At 37.9% G+C, this 19939-nt stretch overlaps 1 protein-coding gene across 1 annotated transcript in view; it reads right to left on the reverse strand.

The window, feature by feature from the left end:
• Window positions 1-5676: 5676 nt before the first annotated feature.
• SLC13A1 (solute carrier family 13 member 1) overlaps window positions 5677-19939 on the reverse strand; it is a 96233-nt gene continuing 81970 nt past the window's right edge. Inside the window, exons 12-15 of the mRNA XM_066262192.1 lie at window positions 17469-17578; window positions 15016-15177; window positions 13410-13547; window positions 5677-11501 (exon numbers count right to left, since the gene is read on the reverse strand). Coding sequence (XP_066118289.1) covers window positions 11364-11501; window positions 13410-13547; window positions 15016-15177; window positions 17469-17578 — 548 coding nt within the window. The 3' untranslated portion in view covers window positions 5677-11363. The remainder of the gene's footprint in view (window positions 11502-13409; window positions 13548-15015; window positions 15178-17468; window positions 17579-19939) is intronic.

A 19939-nucleotide genomic window follows, 5' to 3' on the forward strand; every position in this document is an offset into this window, starting at 1 on the left:
CAACAGTGACATCTACAAAATGCCTGACCCAATACTCTTCAAACTGTGACAATCATCAAAACAAGGAAGTCTGAAACACTGCTGGCCAAGAGGAGCCTATGGATACCTGACAACCTAATGTAACTGTGGTCTTTGCATGCGATGCTGAATGCTGAACCAGAGCAAGGGTATAGTCTGAAAGCTAAGGAAACCTGACCAAACGAACTTGAATTAATAATAATGTACCACCCTGGCCGGTTGGCTCAGCGGTAGAGCGTCGGCCTAGCGTGCGGAGGACCCGGGTTCGATTCCCGGCCAGAGCACACAGGAGAAGCGCCCATTTGCTTCTCCACCCCTCCGCCGTGCTTTCCTCTCTGTCTCTCTCTTCCCCTCCCGCAGCCAAGGCTCCATTGGAGCAAAGATGGCCCGGGCGCTGGGGATGGCTCTGTGGCCTCTGCCTCAGGCGCTAGAGTGGCTCTGGTCGCCAACATGGCGACGCCCCGGAGGGGCAGAGCATCGCCCCCTGGTGGGCAGAGCGTCGCCCCATGGTGGGCGTGCCGGGTGGATCCCGGTCGGGCGCATGCGGGAGTCTGTCTGACTGTCTCTCCCTGTTTCCAGCTTCAGAAAAATGAAAAAAAAAAAAAATAATAATGTACCAATATTGGTTCATTAATTACAACAAATGCACCACAGTAAAAGGTGTCTTTCCATAATAGGTGAAACTGGTCCCCAAACATACGAGAACTCTATATATTATACTATCTTCACAATTTTCTGTGAATCTAAAACTATTCTAAATATAAAGTTTATGAAACATTTTATGAAAACTTTCTATGTTCTTTATACATGAATGAAATATGTGTATTATCATGTCATTATATATATTATATATCTTGTTAAGGAAAATACCTTGTCAAAGAAACATGTACAAACATGAACCAACTTCAAATCATGTTCATTGAGACACAAAAACATATCCTTAAAATTTTTACTGACGAGATTTTATTCATTTATTTTGAACAACAGAAAATTCAAAACAACTTACTAAACAACATTTGAACGTTGACAAAAATATTTCTTTCACTTACTAAAGGCAGTGAAATTTTATTTTTTATTGACACCTGAAAAAGTACACAATAGTTTGACAAAAATTGAGAAAATGAAAAAATCTAGAATTAAACTTTGATTCAAAGTCCAGTTCATACTACATCTGTCTTGAGTTTATCGAGATTATATCTTTGGAAAAATTGTATTGTCAACCACCATTTTATCTGAAGAAAAAGACTGTTTTTTTTTTTCTTTCTTTCTTTTTTTTTTTTTTTTTTGTATTTTTCTGAAGTTGGAAACGGGGAGAGACAGTCAGACAGACTCCCGCATGCGCCCGACCGGGATCCACCCGGCACACCCACCAGGGGCGACGCTCTGCCCACCAGGGGACGATGCTCTGCCCCTCCGGGGCGTCGCTCTGTTGCAACCAGAGCCACCCTAGCGCCTCGGGCAGAGGCCAAGGAGCCATCCCCAGCACCCGGGCCATCTTTGCTCCAATGGAGCCTCGGCTGCGGGAGGGGAAGAGAGAGACAGAGAGGAAGGAGAGGGGGAGGGGTGGAGAAGCAGATGGGCGCCTCTCCTGTGTGTCCCGGCCGGGAATTGAACCCAGAACTTCTGGAAAAAGACTGTTCTTATCTTATTTTGTTTTCATTTTTGCAAATCTCAGCCTCTCACACTATTTCTAGAATAATCATTCCAGATTTCCTGAAGGAAAGAAAGAGTGGTGCATCTCAGCCACTGTCATTCAAGCACCTGACAGCTCGCTGGTGTGCCCTGATAGCTATGACGCAATGTTCTTGGTCACATTAACATTTTTCCCATGGACCGAATTACTTAATATTTTTGTCAATCTGATCAATTACTTAAAAGTTCTACCACACTTTGTTATAATAGCCACTCTTTTCTGCAATTACTTATTTTCTGTCAATTAGATTAATATTACCTATAATTACAAATAAATATAATATTAAATATTAATATTGACATTTGACAAGGTCCAGAGATGTTTTGGGTTGTCACAAATGGAAGATGCTTGCTACTGGTATCTAGAGGGTTAAGGGCCAGGGATGCTGCCAACATCCTACAAAGCACATAACAGCTCCTCACAATGGAAGAGCTCTAAAATGTCAATAGTGCTGGTTTTGAGAACCCTGATTTATGCTGATGGGATATGGAAAGACATTCAAAGGCTAACTAGTAAGCTAGTTTTTTGAAGTGAGCAAATGTATAACAGAAATCAGAATCTCCTAGGACAAGAGATCCTAGTGCATGAAAAAGGCCTGGTGTTTTGTTTGATTGGGTGAGGGACCTGTCCTCTTCACCACGCTTTATGAAATGGAAGTAGGGTAGATCCCAGTGGAGGGCAAACACTTATCTCTGTAGTGATCAGAATGAAAAAGCTTTTGCCCAGACTAGAGAAAACTAAGAGCAAGCCTAAAGAATTTGACTCAGAAGAGGGTTAAAATCCTGCATATCTTCGTTCTTTTTTTGTTTGTTTTCATATCTTGGTTCTTGAACCTGTTGATATGTCATGCAGCTAAAAAAAGAAGGTGCAAGTATCTAATTAGCAGCATTAGGAAACAATCATCTAGTGGCGATCTCAGCTTGCAGGAATAAGACCAGATCTTGCTTCTGAAGAGTAAATGAGATTATATATGTACTTTCCCCTGTCTGTTTTACCACGAACAGAATGCAAATGCAGTGGATATGAGCTTTAGTAAACGGTACCAAATGGACGGAGAAGAAACTAATTTAAAAATTGCGAGAATTATTTATAACTTTTTACAGTCAATGCAGAGACTTTAAGTGTATTAAAGGCCAACTAATAAATTACATTTGGTTGACTTCGCGTATTTTCCCATAGCCTATGCAAATAATAACTGAAATTATGCTAACCTAATATGTTACAACAATCTTAATTTTAACCGTAAGGGCAAGAGGAACACACTGAAAACTTGTTTCTAACTAACCCTGCTGATGTTGAATCTGAACTCTAATGACTTTTTTGCCCTCAAAAAAATAAGTGGGACAAACATCAACTATATCACATTATGAGAAGAGAGTTAAAAATGTTCCTATGACGACTGTGAAATAAAATAGCCACACCCAAAATATGTGAGGAAATACAGGTAAATCTCCCAGAAGCAAGCATTCGGCATGACAAACTCTGTATAAGCTACTGTTACTATCAGTGCTAGGGCCCATTACAGCTTTGAATGAAATAAGTATCTTGCAACTAATGGCGTGAAGGAAGCATAACTGAATAAAGGAACCGTAGTGAAGGATGTTAGCACAGAAGTTCTCCTCTTGCTGATTCTGAATATTAGGGAAAACCCATTTATGTAGACAAGGAATATATATTGCTGTTCTATAGCATCAGTGCCTGCAATGGGACTGTGCAGCTGTCGCTCACTGTGTTCAGCAAATGCTCTTCAAGCAACCCCTTTTCAGAGTCAGAAAGTAAGTAACCTAAATAGAAAAAAAAAAATCTGAGTAAGAAAATCAGCGACACATGCCATCTCCCAGCAAGAACATACGAGACAACAGCTTTTAACCATGTTGAAACAAATGAAGGAAAGTATGCACTGATTATTGTGGGTCAGTTGAACATTGTTTGGATTTCCACAAAGAGAGGAGTGCAGTTGAAAAGTATTTGCTCTGCTCAGTATAATGTTATCAAGGTCCATCCATGCTGTTGTAAATGATCCGATGTCATTATTTCTTATGGCTGAGTACTATTTCATAGTATATATGTACCAGTGCTTTTTAATCTACTCATCCACTGATGGACACTTGGGCTGTTTCCAGATCTTCACTATTATGAACAATGCTGCCATAAACATGAGGGTGCATTTCTCCTTTTGGAACAGTGCTATGGTGTTCTTAGGGTATATTCCTAAAAGTGGGATAGCTGGGTCAAAAGGCAGTTCGATTTTTAATTTTTTGAGGAATCTCCATACTGTTTTCCACAGTGGCTGCACTAGTCTGCATTCCCACCAGCAGTGCAGAAGGGTTCTTTTTTCCCACATCCTTGCCAGCACTTATTCAATGTTGTTTTGTTGATGAGCGCCATTCTGACTGGTGTGAGATGATATCTCATTGTGGTTTTAATTTGCATTTCTCTAATGATTAGTGATGTTGAGCATTTTTTTATATGCCTATTGGCCATCTGTATGTCCTCTTTGGAGAAGTGTCTATTCATTTCTTTCGCCCATTTTTTGATTGGATTGTTTGTCTTCCTGGTGTTGAGTTTTACAAGTTCTTTATACATTTTGGTTATTAACCCCTTATCAGACGTATTGTCGAATCTGTTCTCCCATTGTGTAGTTTGTCTTTTTATTCTGTTCTTATTGTCTTTAGCTGTGAAAAGCTTTTTAGTTTGATATAGTCCCATTTGTTTATCCTGTCTTTTATTTCACTTGCCCGTGGATAACATTATACTGAGTGAAATAAGTAAAAATAAGTAAATCAGAAAAAACTAAGGACTATATGAATCCATACATAGATGGGACATAAAAATGAGACTCAGAGACATGGACAAGAATGTTATGGTAACTGGGGGGGGGGAGGAGAGAGAGAGGTGAGGGGAGGTGAGGGGCACAAAGAAAACCAGATAGAAGGTGACAGAAGACAATTTGACTTTGGGTGAGGGGTATGCAACATAATCAAATGTCAAAATAATCTGGAGATGTTTTCTCTGAACATATGTACCCTGATTTATCAATGTCACCCCATTAAAATTAATAAAAAAATAATAAAAACAAACAAAAAATGTTGGTATGTGAAGACACATGCAAAATAATAATAATAATAATAATAATAATGTTAAAAATATATATAAAAAAGAAAAGTATTTGCTAACGATAACATCAAAAACAAGAACCAGCATGGGACCTATAAGAATAAAACTAGAATCTTATTAAAGCACACAAAACAAGAGCTGAAATGTAGTAGAAAAGAAAATGCATATTGACTATAACTACAAATTAATTGACAGCAATAAGTGTTGAGAACCTAAAGATGTTACTGGCAAGTAACATATAGAATATATGTAACATACATACAAAATATATAACTTGCATTGTATTAAAATTTATTAGAAGTGTTTTTTTAAAAAAAGTCTAAACATATGAGGTTATTATGAACTATTTTTTCACTATTAGCTACTAATTTCATTGCACTGTGAGGAGAAAAGACTGCATAAAATTGATTTATTTTAATTTCTTGAGACTTGTTCTGTAAACTAGTTCATGATCAATCAGTCTGTAAATAATAGAGACATGAGGTATAGTTACAAATACAGTAAATAAAATAATAAGAATCATATTAAAAATTTATTCTAATAATTTGAAAACTAAGGTGAACTTAATAACAAATTTTTTTAAAATTTGAATTGATTTATAACACTAAAGTAGAATCAATATGTAAAGTCTACATACTAAGCAAAAATCTAGTTGGACAAAAGGATAGACAGACAGATATGTAATAAATGGCAGAATCTAGGTCAGGGGTCCCCAAACTTTTTACACAGGGGGCCAGTTCACTGTCCCTCAGACTGTTGGAGAGCTGGACTATAAAAAAAACTATGAACAAATCCCTATGCACACTGCACATATCGTATTTTAAAGTAAAAAAAAACAAAATGGGAACAAATACAATATTTAAAATAAAGAACAAGTAAATTTAAATCAACAAACTGACCAGTATTTCAATGGGAACTATGGGCCTGCTTTTGGCTAATGAGATGGTGGTGCCCCTTCCGGAGGTGCGGCGGGGCCAGATAAATGGCCTCAGGGGGCCGCATGTGGCCCTCAGGCCGTAGTTTGGGGACCCTTGATCTAGGTGGTAGGGGTATTTCCTAAAGTTTTGTCAATTTTATTGTTTATTTGAGAATTTTCATACTAAATCTTAGGAGAATTTTTCAGATATTTATGTAGTCAATTTCTCTGATATTTCGGAAGAAAAACAATCCATATCTAATAGAAATGATTCTAGAGAATAAAAAAATTGGAAAGATACTCAATTCACATAAGAGTAGTCTATCCTTGGTAATGAAATTGGACAATAGTTAAGCACTATTATGACATTGAACAGACAAGAAACTGGGGGTCAAAGAGTTAAATAACTGGGTCAAAGTTATGCAACTAGAAAATGGTAATATTTAAGACCTGGTATTTCTTATTCTGAAATCATGCTCTTAATTCTTATATTTTACTTTACTAATCTTAAATTAAACAATAACATTCTGGAAAACCACCTAAGTGCAAAGGCATTTCAATAATATTTTAATACAATTGTACAAAACCTTCCTATTGCTTTTTCAATAAGTCCCTCTTCACTTTGCTTTCCCTCTCCCAGGCTTTCACACTCCACTCAAACACTCAAACCAACAACATGGTCAGACCTACTCTAGATCCAACTGATTAATGAGCTTTTCATATCAAAGAACTTTATGTACTCATATTTATCCAATATGTGAAAACGTGGACTAAATAGTCTTTTCCAGAAGCCCATCATTGATTTTGATCTTTTCTCCCTAAGCATGACAAGAATGTTTATTACAATGATGCATTGTCATGAACTCCTAGAACCCATCACAAGATCTTGTTTCGAAGAATGCTTTGTACCCTGGCTGTATAACTCAGTTGGTTGGAGCATCCTCATGGAGCGTGGATGTTGCCAGGTCGATTTTCTGGTCAGAGCACATATAAGAGCAACTCAATGCTCCTGTCTCTCTCTCCCTTCCTCTCTCAAAACAAACAGACAAACAGATAATGCTTTGAACATTGGGTTGAATCAGCCTACTAGCCTACTGATTCGAACCTCTGAAGAAGGGGAAGTACCTGGTTTTCTAACTCTTCCTAGAATTTTTGTACATACTCTTACAGGAATTTAGAACAATACTTGAGAGACAGAGGGCACTCTTAAATCATTTGTTATATTTTCTACTCTAAGGGAATAAAAAGAGTAATTAGAAAATATTAACAAGAAACTTTTGGAAAACCTCCTAATTTACAAGCTGACATTTCTTCATGGAGAAGTTCGAAGATATGTTGGCGATGATTGCTTTGATAATTTCAGATATTGTTGCTTTGCCTCTTAGGAGACACTTAATCAGATTATAATAAAAATGAACAATGTGAAAATTCCTTGAGAACATGCAATTATGTTGTGATTCGTCTTTCAATTCACACGCTGACATTCTGAGTGCTTTAAAAAGCAATTCTGTCAGTCATTCAGATAGTAAGAACAAAAAACAGATGGAGTGTGAGGAAGAAAAAAAGGAAGAGGAAAATGAGACTCAATATCAGTCCTGCATTCCTTTCTTCAGCTCACCAAAGTTTAGGTATAGCTTGGAAGTGACATCTAAACCTCTAAGAGTTGACAGAATCTTCCAGAAACCCATTGTTGATTTTGATTTCTTTTTCCCCTAAGAGTGACAGGAATGCTTATTACAATGATCCATGGTTATGAAGAACTATTTTAAACTTCCTTAAATGCTTTTAGTTAATATATAGAGCCACCTGAATAATGATTTGATATCCATAATATTTGGAGAATAGATTCAAGGGAGGTTGCATAAGAGGCAACTTATAGCAACTCATACTTGCCTGTTAGTTAGCATCTCTGCTTTCCATATAGGTTTTTCCAAGAAATACAGCAAGGATTACTAGTTAAGAATACTCTTTGTGGAAAACTTGCTTTTTATTTTGTAAAGTACTTGACTCATGTTATATTTTAAAAGGCCAGTTACTAAGGAAATGCTCAAAAGCACTTTAGGGAATTGTGTGTAGTTTTTTTTTCTTTGTTTACCTTCTTTTGTCAAGTGAATGTATGACAATAAAGAAAATAGATGTAGGAGATATATAGTGTGGCCAATGAGACTTCTGTCTCCGTGGGAAGACAGGGATTTTTTATAACATTCACAGTTCTCGCTCTGAGACAAACTAGTTAGTAACTGTAAGTAACACTAGATTTCAGAAATATATGAACTCTAAAGCTGGCTTTGGACTGAAGTGTAAATTATCAAGCACGTGAAATTTCACATATAATCTTGATGACAGTTTTAGTAATAAGAGAATGTTATGTTCCAGTTCTAATGATGGGTTCTGGCCCTGTTCAAATTCTGAGAAGGAGCCACGGGTAGGTTCTCTATGGAGGAGGATAAAGACAATCCAGAGAGACCTACCACATGCCCTGATGACAAGACTACTCACTCCCTGTGGAACCCCCATTCTGACAGAAAGTAGTTACTTTTCCAGCTGAGATGGAGATGAAAAGTTTACGGAGAGGAATAACAAGGACTGTGTCAAATCAGACTTCCAAGCACCTGAGGAATAACCCATCATTATTTATTATTCATTTAAGGAACCAATCTCTAGAAATATGAGGGAAGGAATACTCCTGGAAACTAGTCTGGAAGCCCAATATCTAAAAGATAAAAAATTGAGGAATTGGGGTATTCAAACTAAAAGATTTTGTGGCCATCATGTTTAGGGGAATCAAACATGCTGTCTTCAGAACATTTCTTCTCTTCCGCCCTAAGCTTTTTCTACCAAAATTCTCCCTCACTCTCTTTCAGCATAACTTGAAGTTGGAAAACCATTGCATGAAACATAAGCTTATTTTCAAGCTTTATTTGAAAATTTATTCCTGGGTCATAGAACATAGAGTCCATGTAGAAAGCTATATATTTGTAATGTCTTTATGTAGGAGACTGTAAAAAGCCACTATTCTTAGAGACTCTAACAAATGCAGTATCTGACTCCTCTGAAGACTCCAAGCACATTTGAAGGCCCTAAAAAGAGACATGTCAGGAAAGAAAGGTGCACCATATAAAAAAAGACCGACTGCAGCAATTAGAATAAACAAGAAAGAAAAAGAATGGAAAGGCTGGCTATTACATGGATACAAGATCACATCCATTTTATTTGAATAAAGGAGAGGCTGCATGACATTTCTGAGTATTTTGATAGCCTTTAATAGATACATTTTTTACAGAACAATAAGCACAGAGGCATAAAGTCTGAAGTCTGACTCAGTGGCCCGGCCTTGGATGTGCTGCTGACGGGAGGTCAGAGGGTTGGTTCAGCTCAGCAGGTGTGCAGAACTAAGGCTGTCTGGGTTCATCCACAACCCTGCAGAGAATGCTCCAGGGAGCCCTGACAACATGGGGCGGGGGTTGAACTACCTAAGCATCCCTGAAGTGAACACTAATGATGAGAATCATTTAGTGGAGGGGGAGGCTTATTCAATGCCAGTGTGCCACATTATTCCAATAAGATATTGAGCTTTTTTTTTTTTTTTTTTGTATTGTATGCCAGTTTTTTTCAACTGCATGTCCATGGACCAGTCCACCGAAAATTTTGTGCCGGTCCATGAAAAAGTTAACTATCCTGATGCTGTATGAAGATTTTAGTTAGACCCAATAATCTTAGTCGAGTTTGCTTATGTTCAGGGTGATTTTTGCCTTACGTGGTCCCTAAAATAGTTCTCTAATTTTCACCAGTTTCCAAGTGTAAAAAGGTTGAAAACCACTGTTGTGTACAGTTTTCCTGTTTTCTTTGTGTGCTGCTGAGTTCTGTAAGGGGAGGCTTATTTTTTTAACATGCATATTCTGTTCATTGTTTTTCCTCCAGCGTCCTCACTCATCTAAGGAGACATTGGGTCAAAATTAAATGGTTCTTTGGAAATCTCTGCCGAGGTGGTCTAAGAGTAACCTTTCTGACTTAAACAAAATTTGCTTGTCTAAGGCTTCAGTGAGATTTTGGCTAAGAGTCTCTTGAAGAAGAAATTAGACTGTGCCAAATTTGCATTGTCATTGAGATCCTAAGCTCTGTTAGTTTGAGAGTTCCATACTGTCTTTGAAAGTTTCAAAAAAGGCAACTTTAATAATGATCAGATAGACAATGCTTTGTCCTCCCACTCCGTGGTAGATCTTGTTTTTGTTATTATCTTGATCCTTACTTAATGTTAACTAGAAATCTTTGTCACTTTAAATCCCAGTATTTTACTTAGGAATTGATCTTATCTAGATAATAGCTGCAATTTCACTAAATGCTTGTTTGTCCGTCCACCGAGGTACTCAGAAGGCTTTACTGGCACATGTCTACCCTTTACTCACCCAGCTGCCTCTGTGCCTGTCAGCATCTCTAATTCAGACTTCCTTCCTTTCAAATGTGGGCCCTGTTTTCACCTTACTTGGTATCTGAAGCTTTGTTCTTTCCTTTGCAGCCTGTGAGGTAAGGAGGAATACTTTTAGCCAATATTACTGTTGGGATTACAGCTGTGTTAGGCTTGCTTGCCCTTTGCATGATTAGTGTGTGAGCACGTGGCAGAGCCACATGCGTGTAGCCTATGGAAGGCTACAGGGACCTTCCCTTGGCACAGATTACTTCCCGCCACTGCAAGGGATGGTTTTCCTGTTTGCTCACCTGCCACCCTGAGAAGTTTGCCTCTGCCTGTTTGCTCACCCACCCCTACGAGAATCCAATAAATGGGAATGGGCCAACTCTTTCCAGCTCCACAATTCCTCTACCCTCTGACAAATCCAATGCGAAGCTGCCTGGCCTGACCACCAGCATTACAATTACTTATTAAAACCTATTAGCAAAAATTGGTAAAACAATACCATGGCACATGGTGGGTTAATAGTTTAATGGTGTTGAGATTTCTTTTCTAACTATACTGTCCTAATGGTGCAAATCATATGACTACAAAATGTATTTCTCAGTGCACTGTATGAATTATATTACTCTAACCATAAGGTCAAATAGGAATTTGTCCTTATGATGAGTGTTATGTTGTTTAGTGGCTTCACATTTATTTAGATTAAACTTTGCTTTTGTACCACCTGATGACTACAGCTTTTGTTTTTCAAAAAATCTCCCTGAACGACACTACAGAAATAATTTTTCCAAACATCCTATTACCTTGTACATTTTATTTTCTACTAATAGCTTCATGGAAAGTTTCTCAAATAATAAACTGACATTTCAAATGTTACATCGAACCTACACTGAAAGATTAAGCAAATGACCTAATCTCTTTGAAGGTTAAGTTATAAATAATTTGTACGAGGAAGCAGGATGCACGTGGTTGTTGAGCAAAATCATGACCGTTGGCTTCTTGACAAAGACGTTTGGAAATTCTTCAGCTGTATCTCAAAGGAAAGGTGGACTCTGAGTTATGCCGGCAGGTTTCAGGTGTTCTCTGGAACTGCAGCAGTCACACCGGGACTGATTTACATGTGTCATCAGTTTCCAGAGTTAAATTCTGCAGCTAATTCTTAATGGATCCCAAAACTCACCACAGGATGGTCAGAGCATTTGTGCTTGTCATGGCATGGTCTGATTACTAACTGCAGAAGCCCAGGAAGGGTAGGTATTAAGGTCAAACATGGGCACGATCCAGGTGCACATGCCAAGCATCACCACAGCAACCCCCACAACGTTGACACCAAGTCCAGCTTTAACCTTGAACAGGAAAGAGCATAAATGTCAGTCTCCTGAGTAGAAAACCTACCAGAAAACGGGAATATCATTAGAGAAGGCACCTGTCAGATTCACATGCATACTAGATTATTAGCATAAACTGATGATTTCATAAAACAAGAAGTTCTTCCTTTCAGGTTAAAAGAGAATCTGTCCCCAACTAAATGCCATTTACCTGAAGAGTCTCAGAGAGGTTCCTCTTATGAATCTGCTGAAGTTATTCTGATTAGAATAAAACCCCTTTAAAAATCAGCCATTTCGTGTTAAATATCAAAACTTGAACCCAGGCTGGGTAGCTCAGTTGAACTGCACATTGTCCTGATATGCAAAACATTGCCAGTTTGATCCCTGGTCAGGGCACATACAAGAAGCAACCAGTGAATGGGTAAATATGTGAAACACCAAATCGATGTTTCTCTCTTTCTCTCTTTCTTTCTCTCTAAAAAAATCAATTAAAAAAACAACAACATAAGCTTCAAAATTTGAGTTTTGTGGCTTTGTATTTTAATGGATAAGGTTCTGGTCACTTTATGATATCTGGATTCTACATAGTCAATATTAATAGTTTACCCTTCAGTATTCTCTTATTGAGATTTAATAATGCCACTTCTATTCATCTTTCTTAGAGTGTCCATTTTTCTAGCTCTGACATCATTCAGAGTGGTGTCCTTTATACAATCTGGACACCATTCTGGTGTCCATTATACAATCTCAAAGTTGCTTCCTTTCCACTAAAAGAGAGGTAGGTACACTACTGCCCATGAACTATTTTTGTACATACAGTTTTGTGGCACTACAACCACACTCACTTGTTTACATGTTGTTGTTGACTGCTTTCATGATAAAATGGCAGAGTTGGGTAGTTGTGACAAAGGCTGTATGGCCCACAGAGCTTCAAACAGTTAATATCTGGCTTTTTACACAGAAAGCTGCATATTTTGCATTCTTTGTATTAAAACATGCAGCCCCACAGTAAAAGGAGGACACCTAGCAGAGATCCGTACTGAGGTCCCCTTTCCTGTCCCCACAAGCCACTCTCATTTATCCCAGAACCTTGTTTTTATTTTTTTTTTGATTCACATATATAGGACATACCTTATGTTATACACATTTTTCTTTACCAAAATGATATTACATGATTTCTGCATAGGAGCATTCCCAGAATTTTTACCTTGCAGGGCTTTAGCAATCTGTGTGGGGAGGCAAGGGAGCTGGGACTTACGGTAACTTGATCTTGCATTTCTATGGCAAGCTTGCAGAATTTACCTCGGTTATATTCTTGTTGGTTTGGGTTTGGAAGCTGGCAATCAAAATTGAGGGGGAGACTAGACTATTCTCAAGCTAGTTCTGAACCGTTGCTACTTTCATCTTTGTAAAAATGCGCATGTTTTATCACTTATGTTTTCTACCATTGCTTGTGCATTCACTTCAGGTGTTGCTATTAATCAGAACAAGAAAGATGACTTTTCATCAGTCGGGCACTGAACCTCATGTCTATCCAGAGAAAATATCAGTCGCATAAATATTTGTGATAGCAAATGACAGTGCCTGATTGCTCAATTTCTTTAACCCCATTACTTCCTTTGCCTAGGTCAAGTTAGAGCTGATCTTGACATATAAGTTGAAACCATTGTGTTGAGCATATTTTATGCTCTTTTCCTTCTGCTGGGACATTACTGATCCATTCATTATCTTTTATTCCTGATCCAATGACATGTTTGCTTCTAGTTATTGCTCCTACAAACGACCCTATGACCACACCATCATTTCCAGAAGCAGAACTCAAATCGTGCCCCTCATAGTAGGTGGTTCGTGTGTAGAAGGAGAGAGAATGTAAGACATCACAGAAAGTGGCCACTGAACCTGAGAGTATCTGTTCGGCTAACGTACCATGTCGATAACTTTTAGATGGCCATAGGAGAAAGCGATAGCATTCGGCGGGTTTGCTACTGGTAGAAGGAATGCAAATGAAGTACACAGAGTAGTAGGAAGCAAAATATAAAGAGGGTTCACATGAATGGCTTCAGCCTGTTGGAAAAAATAAAAACAAGTCTAAATAAAATTCTGAGATGAACCAAGCATCCAAATGAACAAAACCATAATAATACACTTTCCCAGAAGCAGGTTGAAACCTAAAGACATAAAATTATATCTAAATACAGTTATAACTTGAAGAATATTCCTCAGAAAAATGTCTCTTCCTCTTGTATATGTGGTGATTAATGCCTACTTAAGTATTATAACTCAGTTTATTGTGATAATGAAATATCATATATATTAGAAACTTAATAAAAACAGCAACTGTTTATTATTTATAGGTGCTATGCATAGGTGCTCAGCATAAGTGCTATGCTAAGTGTTTATATATTTATATAAAATATATGTGTTTATATATAATATATGCAGAGTTTTCATATATATATAGATATAGATATATAGATATATATAACTTAATTTTCATAATGATCTTATGAGATGGCTAGTATAGCCACTCCAAATAACAGATGAAGAAACTGTGGCCCAGGAAGTCTAAAGTAACTTGTCAAACACATAGCTGGGAAGCAATAGAGCCCAGGTAGGGTCTCAGATCCCTCTGACTCCAAAGCTTCTCATCAATCCATTAACTTTACTGCCTCTGGGACATATATAATTTCAAATTTGCTTAGGGATCATCACAGAAGAAGAATGATTATGATTCTTAATTTATCACATAAAATTTTAACTTCTCTGTGTTGAGAAATAAAAACCAGAAAAAAGAAGAACCAAAATAATATCTTGCCAATTTAAACTCCCAACATTTCTTTTCTAATTTGAAGCAGCAGCTCAAGAATGCCAGCTCATATACCCCTTGAGCTGGTGGCAGAGAAATTTCAGGAAGGCAATCTTTAATTTAAAATGCTCTGCTCTCACCAAACCCATCTGTCCCAACAAGAAAAACATTTCCTTAAAGCTAGTTCTTGTCATTGCTAGCTAGATGTGAAGAAGCAGGGAAGACAGTCTTTCTCTCTCTATTCTTGCCAATCTGCCTCTTACCTTTGAAAAATCTTCCCTAGGCAGGTAGAGAACTGTGTCTAAGATATTTAAGCTTGAAGCCTGAAGTCCAAGCCTAGATTTTCAAAGTCATTTGCAAATCATTTATATGAAGCACTTCTCAGAAATCCAGAAATAATCTTCTGGAGGAAGAAGTGTCCATACTAAATGGGCCAGGAAACTGAATTCCGAAGTCTCCGAGTTTAGAAAGGATCTAGGTTGACCCTCCCATTTATCTGCAAATGAAAAATCTGGATGGAGAGAAGATAAGTGGTTAAAGTCCTGCTTCCTAAATGTGCAAGAGTTCCGAGTTGGGGTCTCCTAAAAGGTATTACTGTAAATAAGGACCACTCTATGAGTCACTTCCAGGAGGACCGTTCAGGCTCAAAATGATTCTAAATCACAATAGAAGGGCCAACAAAGTTCTTTGGATGAAGAGTTTAAATGGGATAAATGAGATACTCACCAATGGAGCTAATATTGGGAGAAGGAGAGTGATGGTAGCAGGATTGCTGGCTACCTCTGTTAACGATGTGACGAGCAAAGAAGATATCAGTATTATTAGCCACAGTGGTAATGATCCCAGAGGAGATAATTTATTTCCTACCCACTTAGATAGTCCTGAATGCTAAAAAACAAACAAACAATTTTGTAATAGATGTTATTCATTAAGAACCCATTTTAATAGACACAATTTAAATTTATAAAATGCTTTATTTGCTTTAAAAACTCAGTGTCTAAAATATAATTTTAATCTCATATTTTCTTGTGGTTCGCTAGATCTAGGTAGCTTAGACATGGAGAAGCTCTCAATTATTCTTATTTCAACCTTACCAAAATTTAGGGAGTTTGAATTGTCTCCTTCATTTTTCAATTAAGTTTTTAATGCTGTCTAATTAATGTATGTGCACATTTTAACAAGTCAAGTAGTACTATAGGGTTTCAAGAAAAGAGCTGTCCTTGTGGTCTACCTCTCACCATTCCTAAGAAGTTTTCTATAGAGATAAAAACTTTCAACCGCTATTAGTTATTTAGAGCTATGTTTAGATACTTATGGCGATTTTTCAAAATTACACTTTTTCTTAATTTTCACATTTAGTTAAATCAAGAGAAAAGTTTGAGGGATGTGTGAAAAAAAAAGAGGGGGGTTATTCCCTGATAAGAATTTGAAACTACCTACCAGCTTGTGAGAGTTCTATCATGTTAGAACACATCAAGGGACATTTAAGAAAGAGGTCATTGCAATGAGGTAAATGATTTAGTATCTGCAATCTCATGGTTCCCACTTAGAAGGAAAGAAAAAAAATTTTTTTAATTCATTATCTCCATATCTTTGTAAATCCAGTTTCTAGGGGTATATTTACCCAAAACCAGATTTTTGGAGCTTGTCGCTTTGACTTCACCACTCGGGTAGGGTTATTCTGGTACCCCACAGAAATCTGAGTTTATGTAGTACTAGAATTTTCATAGTAAACTAGACCCCCTTTTGTAGTTTCCCGGTTCTTCCAGTGAGACAGCCTACTGCATCAGATAGAGTCCATAGACTTTGCTAGACTAGGGTCTGGCCAATGCTTTTAAAACCAATTTGAGTGACCAATCCAGACTGATATTCTGGGAAGGAGAGATAAACTGCTGATTCAGATTTCCTCCTGATTCAAACGAGCAGGCATAGGAAAGGAAGCTATTGATTCTGAAAAGCCAGATCTCATTACTGCAGGACTAGTAGAAAAGTGTATTTGTCTTATATTTCTCTCATTTATATTTGAGCAGTCCACAAGGCAAGCCAAATCTAGACTGAAAACAACTTTGTCAGGGCACTCAGAATTACAGTTATTACTAAATCTTATTGCTGAAAGCTCAGTGTCCAAATACAGTGCAGAAAAATTGACAATAAACTCAGAAGCAAAAACCAACCTCCCTATAGGTTATAAAGAAGAAAACAGAACAGGTTGTGTTTTGCCTTGAGAAATATAAAAAGTTTAACTTCCCAGGAACTAAAAGCCTAGACATGACATCTCTCTCGCCATCCTTTTTACTTTGATGACAGAATAAGACAATGGAACATCTGTGAGCTTTGAGTGTTTCACAGAAGGCCATAAAATCCAGAAAGGAAAGGTCTTTAATATGTCCAAGAGTAGTGGATATTTATCTAATTTTTGAAGCAACCCTGTAATGACCCAGACAATTTCAGGGGACAATGACCTTCCCGGTTTCTACTTTATATGCTGCTCACAAAAATTAGGGGATATTTCAAAATGAATATGAAGCAGTAAAATATCTCCTAATTTTTGTATCAACTGGATAGATAGGCCAAAGAAATAGCCAACTCTAATCTTCATACTTCTCCCTAAAATATAGATGTAATACAATATTAAGCATGGTTATGTGAAATTCTCTTAAGATTTGACTCACTAAATGTATATTCAGTATATTTAATATACTTAATGTGTAATAAATAATGTAATAAAGTATTAATATTTTTTATTCTCCTCCTTTGACAACATTTGAACCATGAAATATTGCAGAGACTTCTGAGAACTACTCAAATTCATCATGAAATAAGGTAAAAATATAAACAAAAAAAAATTTCAATGAGTCACCGTCCATATGATTTTTATGTTTTTTCTTACTAAGCTATTCTTTTAACACTATTTCACGAATTAAAAATTCTAATCTTTGTTTTATTTCTTTTGACATGCTGGTACATCATGAAAAATGATGCGGTATGCTTGTAGCCTGTAAAACGTTTTGAATTCTGAACTCTGCCTCATCTGTGTGAGGTACTTACTGAGTGGCTATTGAAACATGGGTCATTAAAATGATAGGATGAAGCGGAATATACCAAGAGCTTGCATGTCTCTGTGTTCTCCTTGGGAACACTTTACTTAATTGTTAAATATCTTAAACACAGGGTATTACCTCACAGCCATCTGCCAAGGCAAACCCTCCACCAACCAGAATGGCTATGTCCCAGGGCATGAAGGACTGGAACTCTTTCCAAGTAATCAGTGGAGTGTAATCAAAAGCAACTGCAAAACAAAAACCCTCGTGTTACACACTGCTTAAAATACGCTAATATGACATTTTTCTTCATGATCATGATAACCATCTCACAAGAAGTTTTTAATACTCTTCTGTTGTGTTTAGTTAGGGGGTTTGATCTGGACTTGGAGCAATTTCCACTGGGTCTAGGTGGAACATTATATTATGTACTTCAAAAAAGTCAGAACTTGGAGAAATCCTTTAGATTATTTTACAGAGTAAATTTAGATATATTGTAACATCGTCATTTATAATGCTATTCATTCATTCATTCATTTCTTCCTTCCTTCCTTCATTCATTCATTCATTCATTTGATTCCACTAACATCTTTGCCTACTATGAGTAACACGGTGTATCAGACTTTACTATTTTTTGCTATGTAAAATGTCTGTGATAGTCCAATGGTTCACATAGCATCAGTGTAACATTATTGTTCACTAGTATTTATCTGAATACTTTATTTTTTCAAATTATGCGGGGGTCATAATATATTCATCAAAATTCCAGTTTACAGTGATTCAAAGTTTAGGTTAAAACATTTAAATATCATTCATGAGACCCCTAAAATGCTTCTACAGCAATTATCTTAAAGATTTCTCTTGATATTTGGGTCCTGATGGCTTCATAGATTTTTCTGAGGAATAAGGTCTCCCATGAACACATTAGGCCCACTCAACACTTACGTGTAACAGGCAGCCTTCTACATGGGGAGATTCTAAGGTGACTAATAAGCTTCCTTTCTATCCTTTTTCCCAAAACCTAACCAAACCGACTTTCACTGCTGACTGAAATTTTGCTATTTCTTACCTAAATGAAGGTCATATATCTTGCTAAAAATCAAACATCTTTGAAATGGACCTTTCATAAAAAAATTTAGCATATGTCTTAGCTGTCATTTTTTTTTTTCCTGAAGCTGGAAACGGGGAGATACAGTCAGACAGACTCCCGCATGCGCCCGACCGGGATCCACCCGGCACGCCCACCAGGGGCGATGCTCTGCCCACCAGGGGGTGATGCTCTGCCCTTCCGGGCGTTGCTCTGCCGTGACCAGAGCCACTCTAGCGCCTGGGGCAGAGGCCAAGGAGCCATCCCCAGCGCCCGGGCCATCTTTGCTCCAATGGAGCCTTGGCTGCGGGAGGGGAAGAGAGAGACAGAGAGGAAGAAGGGGGGGGGGGTGGAGAAGCAAATGGGCGCTTCTCCTATGTGCCCTGGCCGGGAATCAAACCCGGGTCCCCCGCATGCCAGGCCGACGCTCTACCGCTGAGCCAACCGGCCAGGGCCTTAGTTGTCATTTTTAACCCCACTGTGAATGAGTCTATCAGGGAAGAATGAGAAGAAAGAGAACAGCAGATAAGGGCAAGGCTCTCTCCAGGGAGGTTCAGATGTGGGGGGTGGGGTTGTCAAGTCAAGCACTGGTCCTCCACACTTGCCCTACCAGCCAGGGGGCTTTGGTTGCAATGGTCAGAGTTTCTCAGGGTCTCAAAGAATTGTCACTCTGTCCTGCAATATCTCCTTATAACATACTTTGAGATGTTCTAGTCTCCAGGAAGAACAAAAGGCATTTATTCTATGCTGTGCTGTTTACATTTGTCAGGGTCTAGAAGTCTGACTCATTAGTCATTTATTGGTTCGGACTCAGGGAGTCAGGTGGGCCAATCTAAGAGCATGAGTCCCAGTTCCATCCCAGAAAAAAAAGTGGGAAAAGAAGAAAGAAAAGAAAAATCTATAATAAAAACCCCACAACTCTACAAGACTATTACCAGAAAATTTTAAACCATTTGTCACACATTAACAACATAGAAATCTGACTTCCAAAATGATGGTGTTTTAGTATAAAGAACAAACATGGATGTGTTTAAGAAGTGTGTGTGTGTGTGTGTGTGTGTGTGTGTGTTTAGAGGGGAGTATGCTCACATACACATGCATGTGTCTTAGTCCATGAGTTAAAAAGACACATGACTTTATATATGTCTGTGTTATGAGAGCTCCCACTAAATACCTGTTTTTTCAATTGTCACAGTAGGTTATGGGCTCCTGTAGGGTTGATTTGCATTTGCTTCAAGACTACTATGAGGCTGTAAGTCCTCTTTCCCTTGAAACTCCTCACCTTTGTAGATACTCAGCATTTAGTACCAAGGGCTTATCATGAAATAATGACTTCTCAGTTCTTGTTCCTATGTTTGCCAATAGTAAGAGTAATCCTGATCATTGGAGGGAAAGTGGGCTTATCACAGATGAAACAGTATCACTCATAGTAGAGTTCCTACCATGGAGCATAAGGAAACCTATTTCTCACTTCTGCAAAGTAAGATGATCCTCCCTGTCATAGAAGGGTGGGTACTGCCTG

Source organism: Saccopteryx bilineata, chromosome 2, assembly GCF_036850765.1.
Source record: "Saccopteryx bilineata isolate mSacBil1 chromosome 2, mSacBil1_pri_phased_curated, whole genome shotgun sequence".
NCBI lineage: Eukaryota > Metazoa > Chordata > Mammalia > Chiroptera > Emballonuridae > Saccopteryx > Saccopteryx bilineata.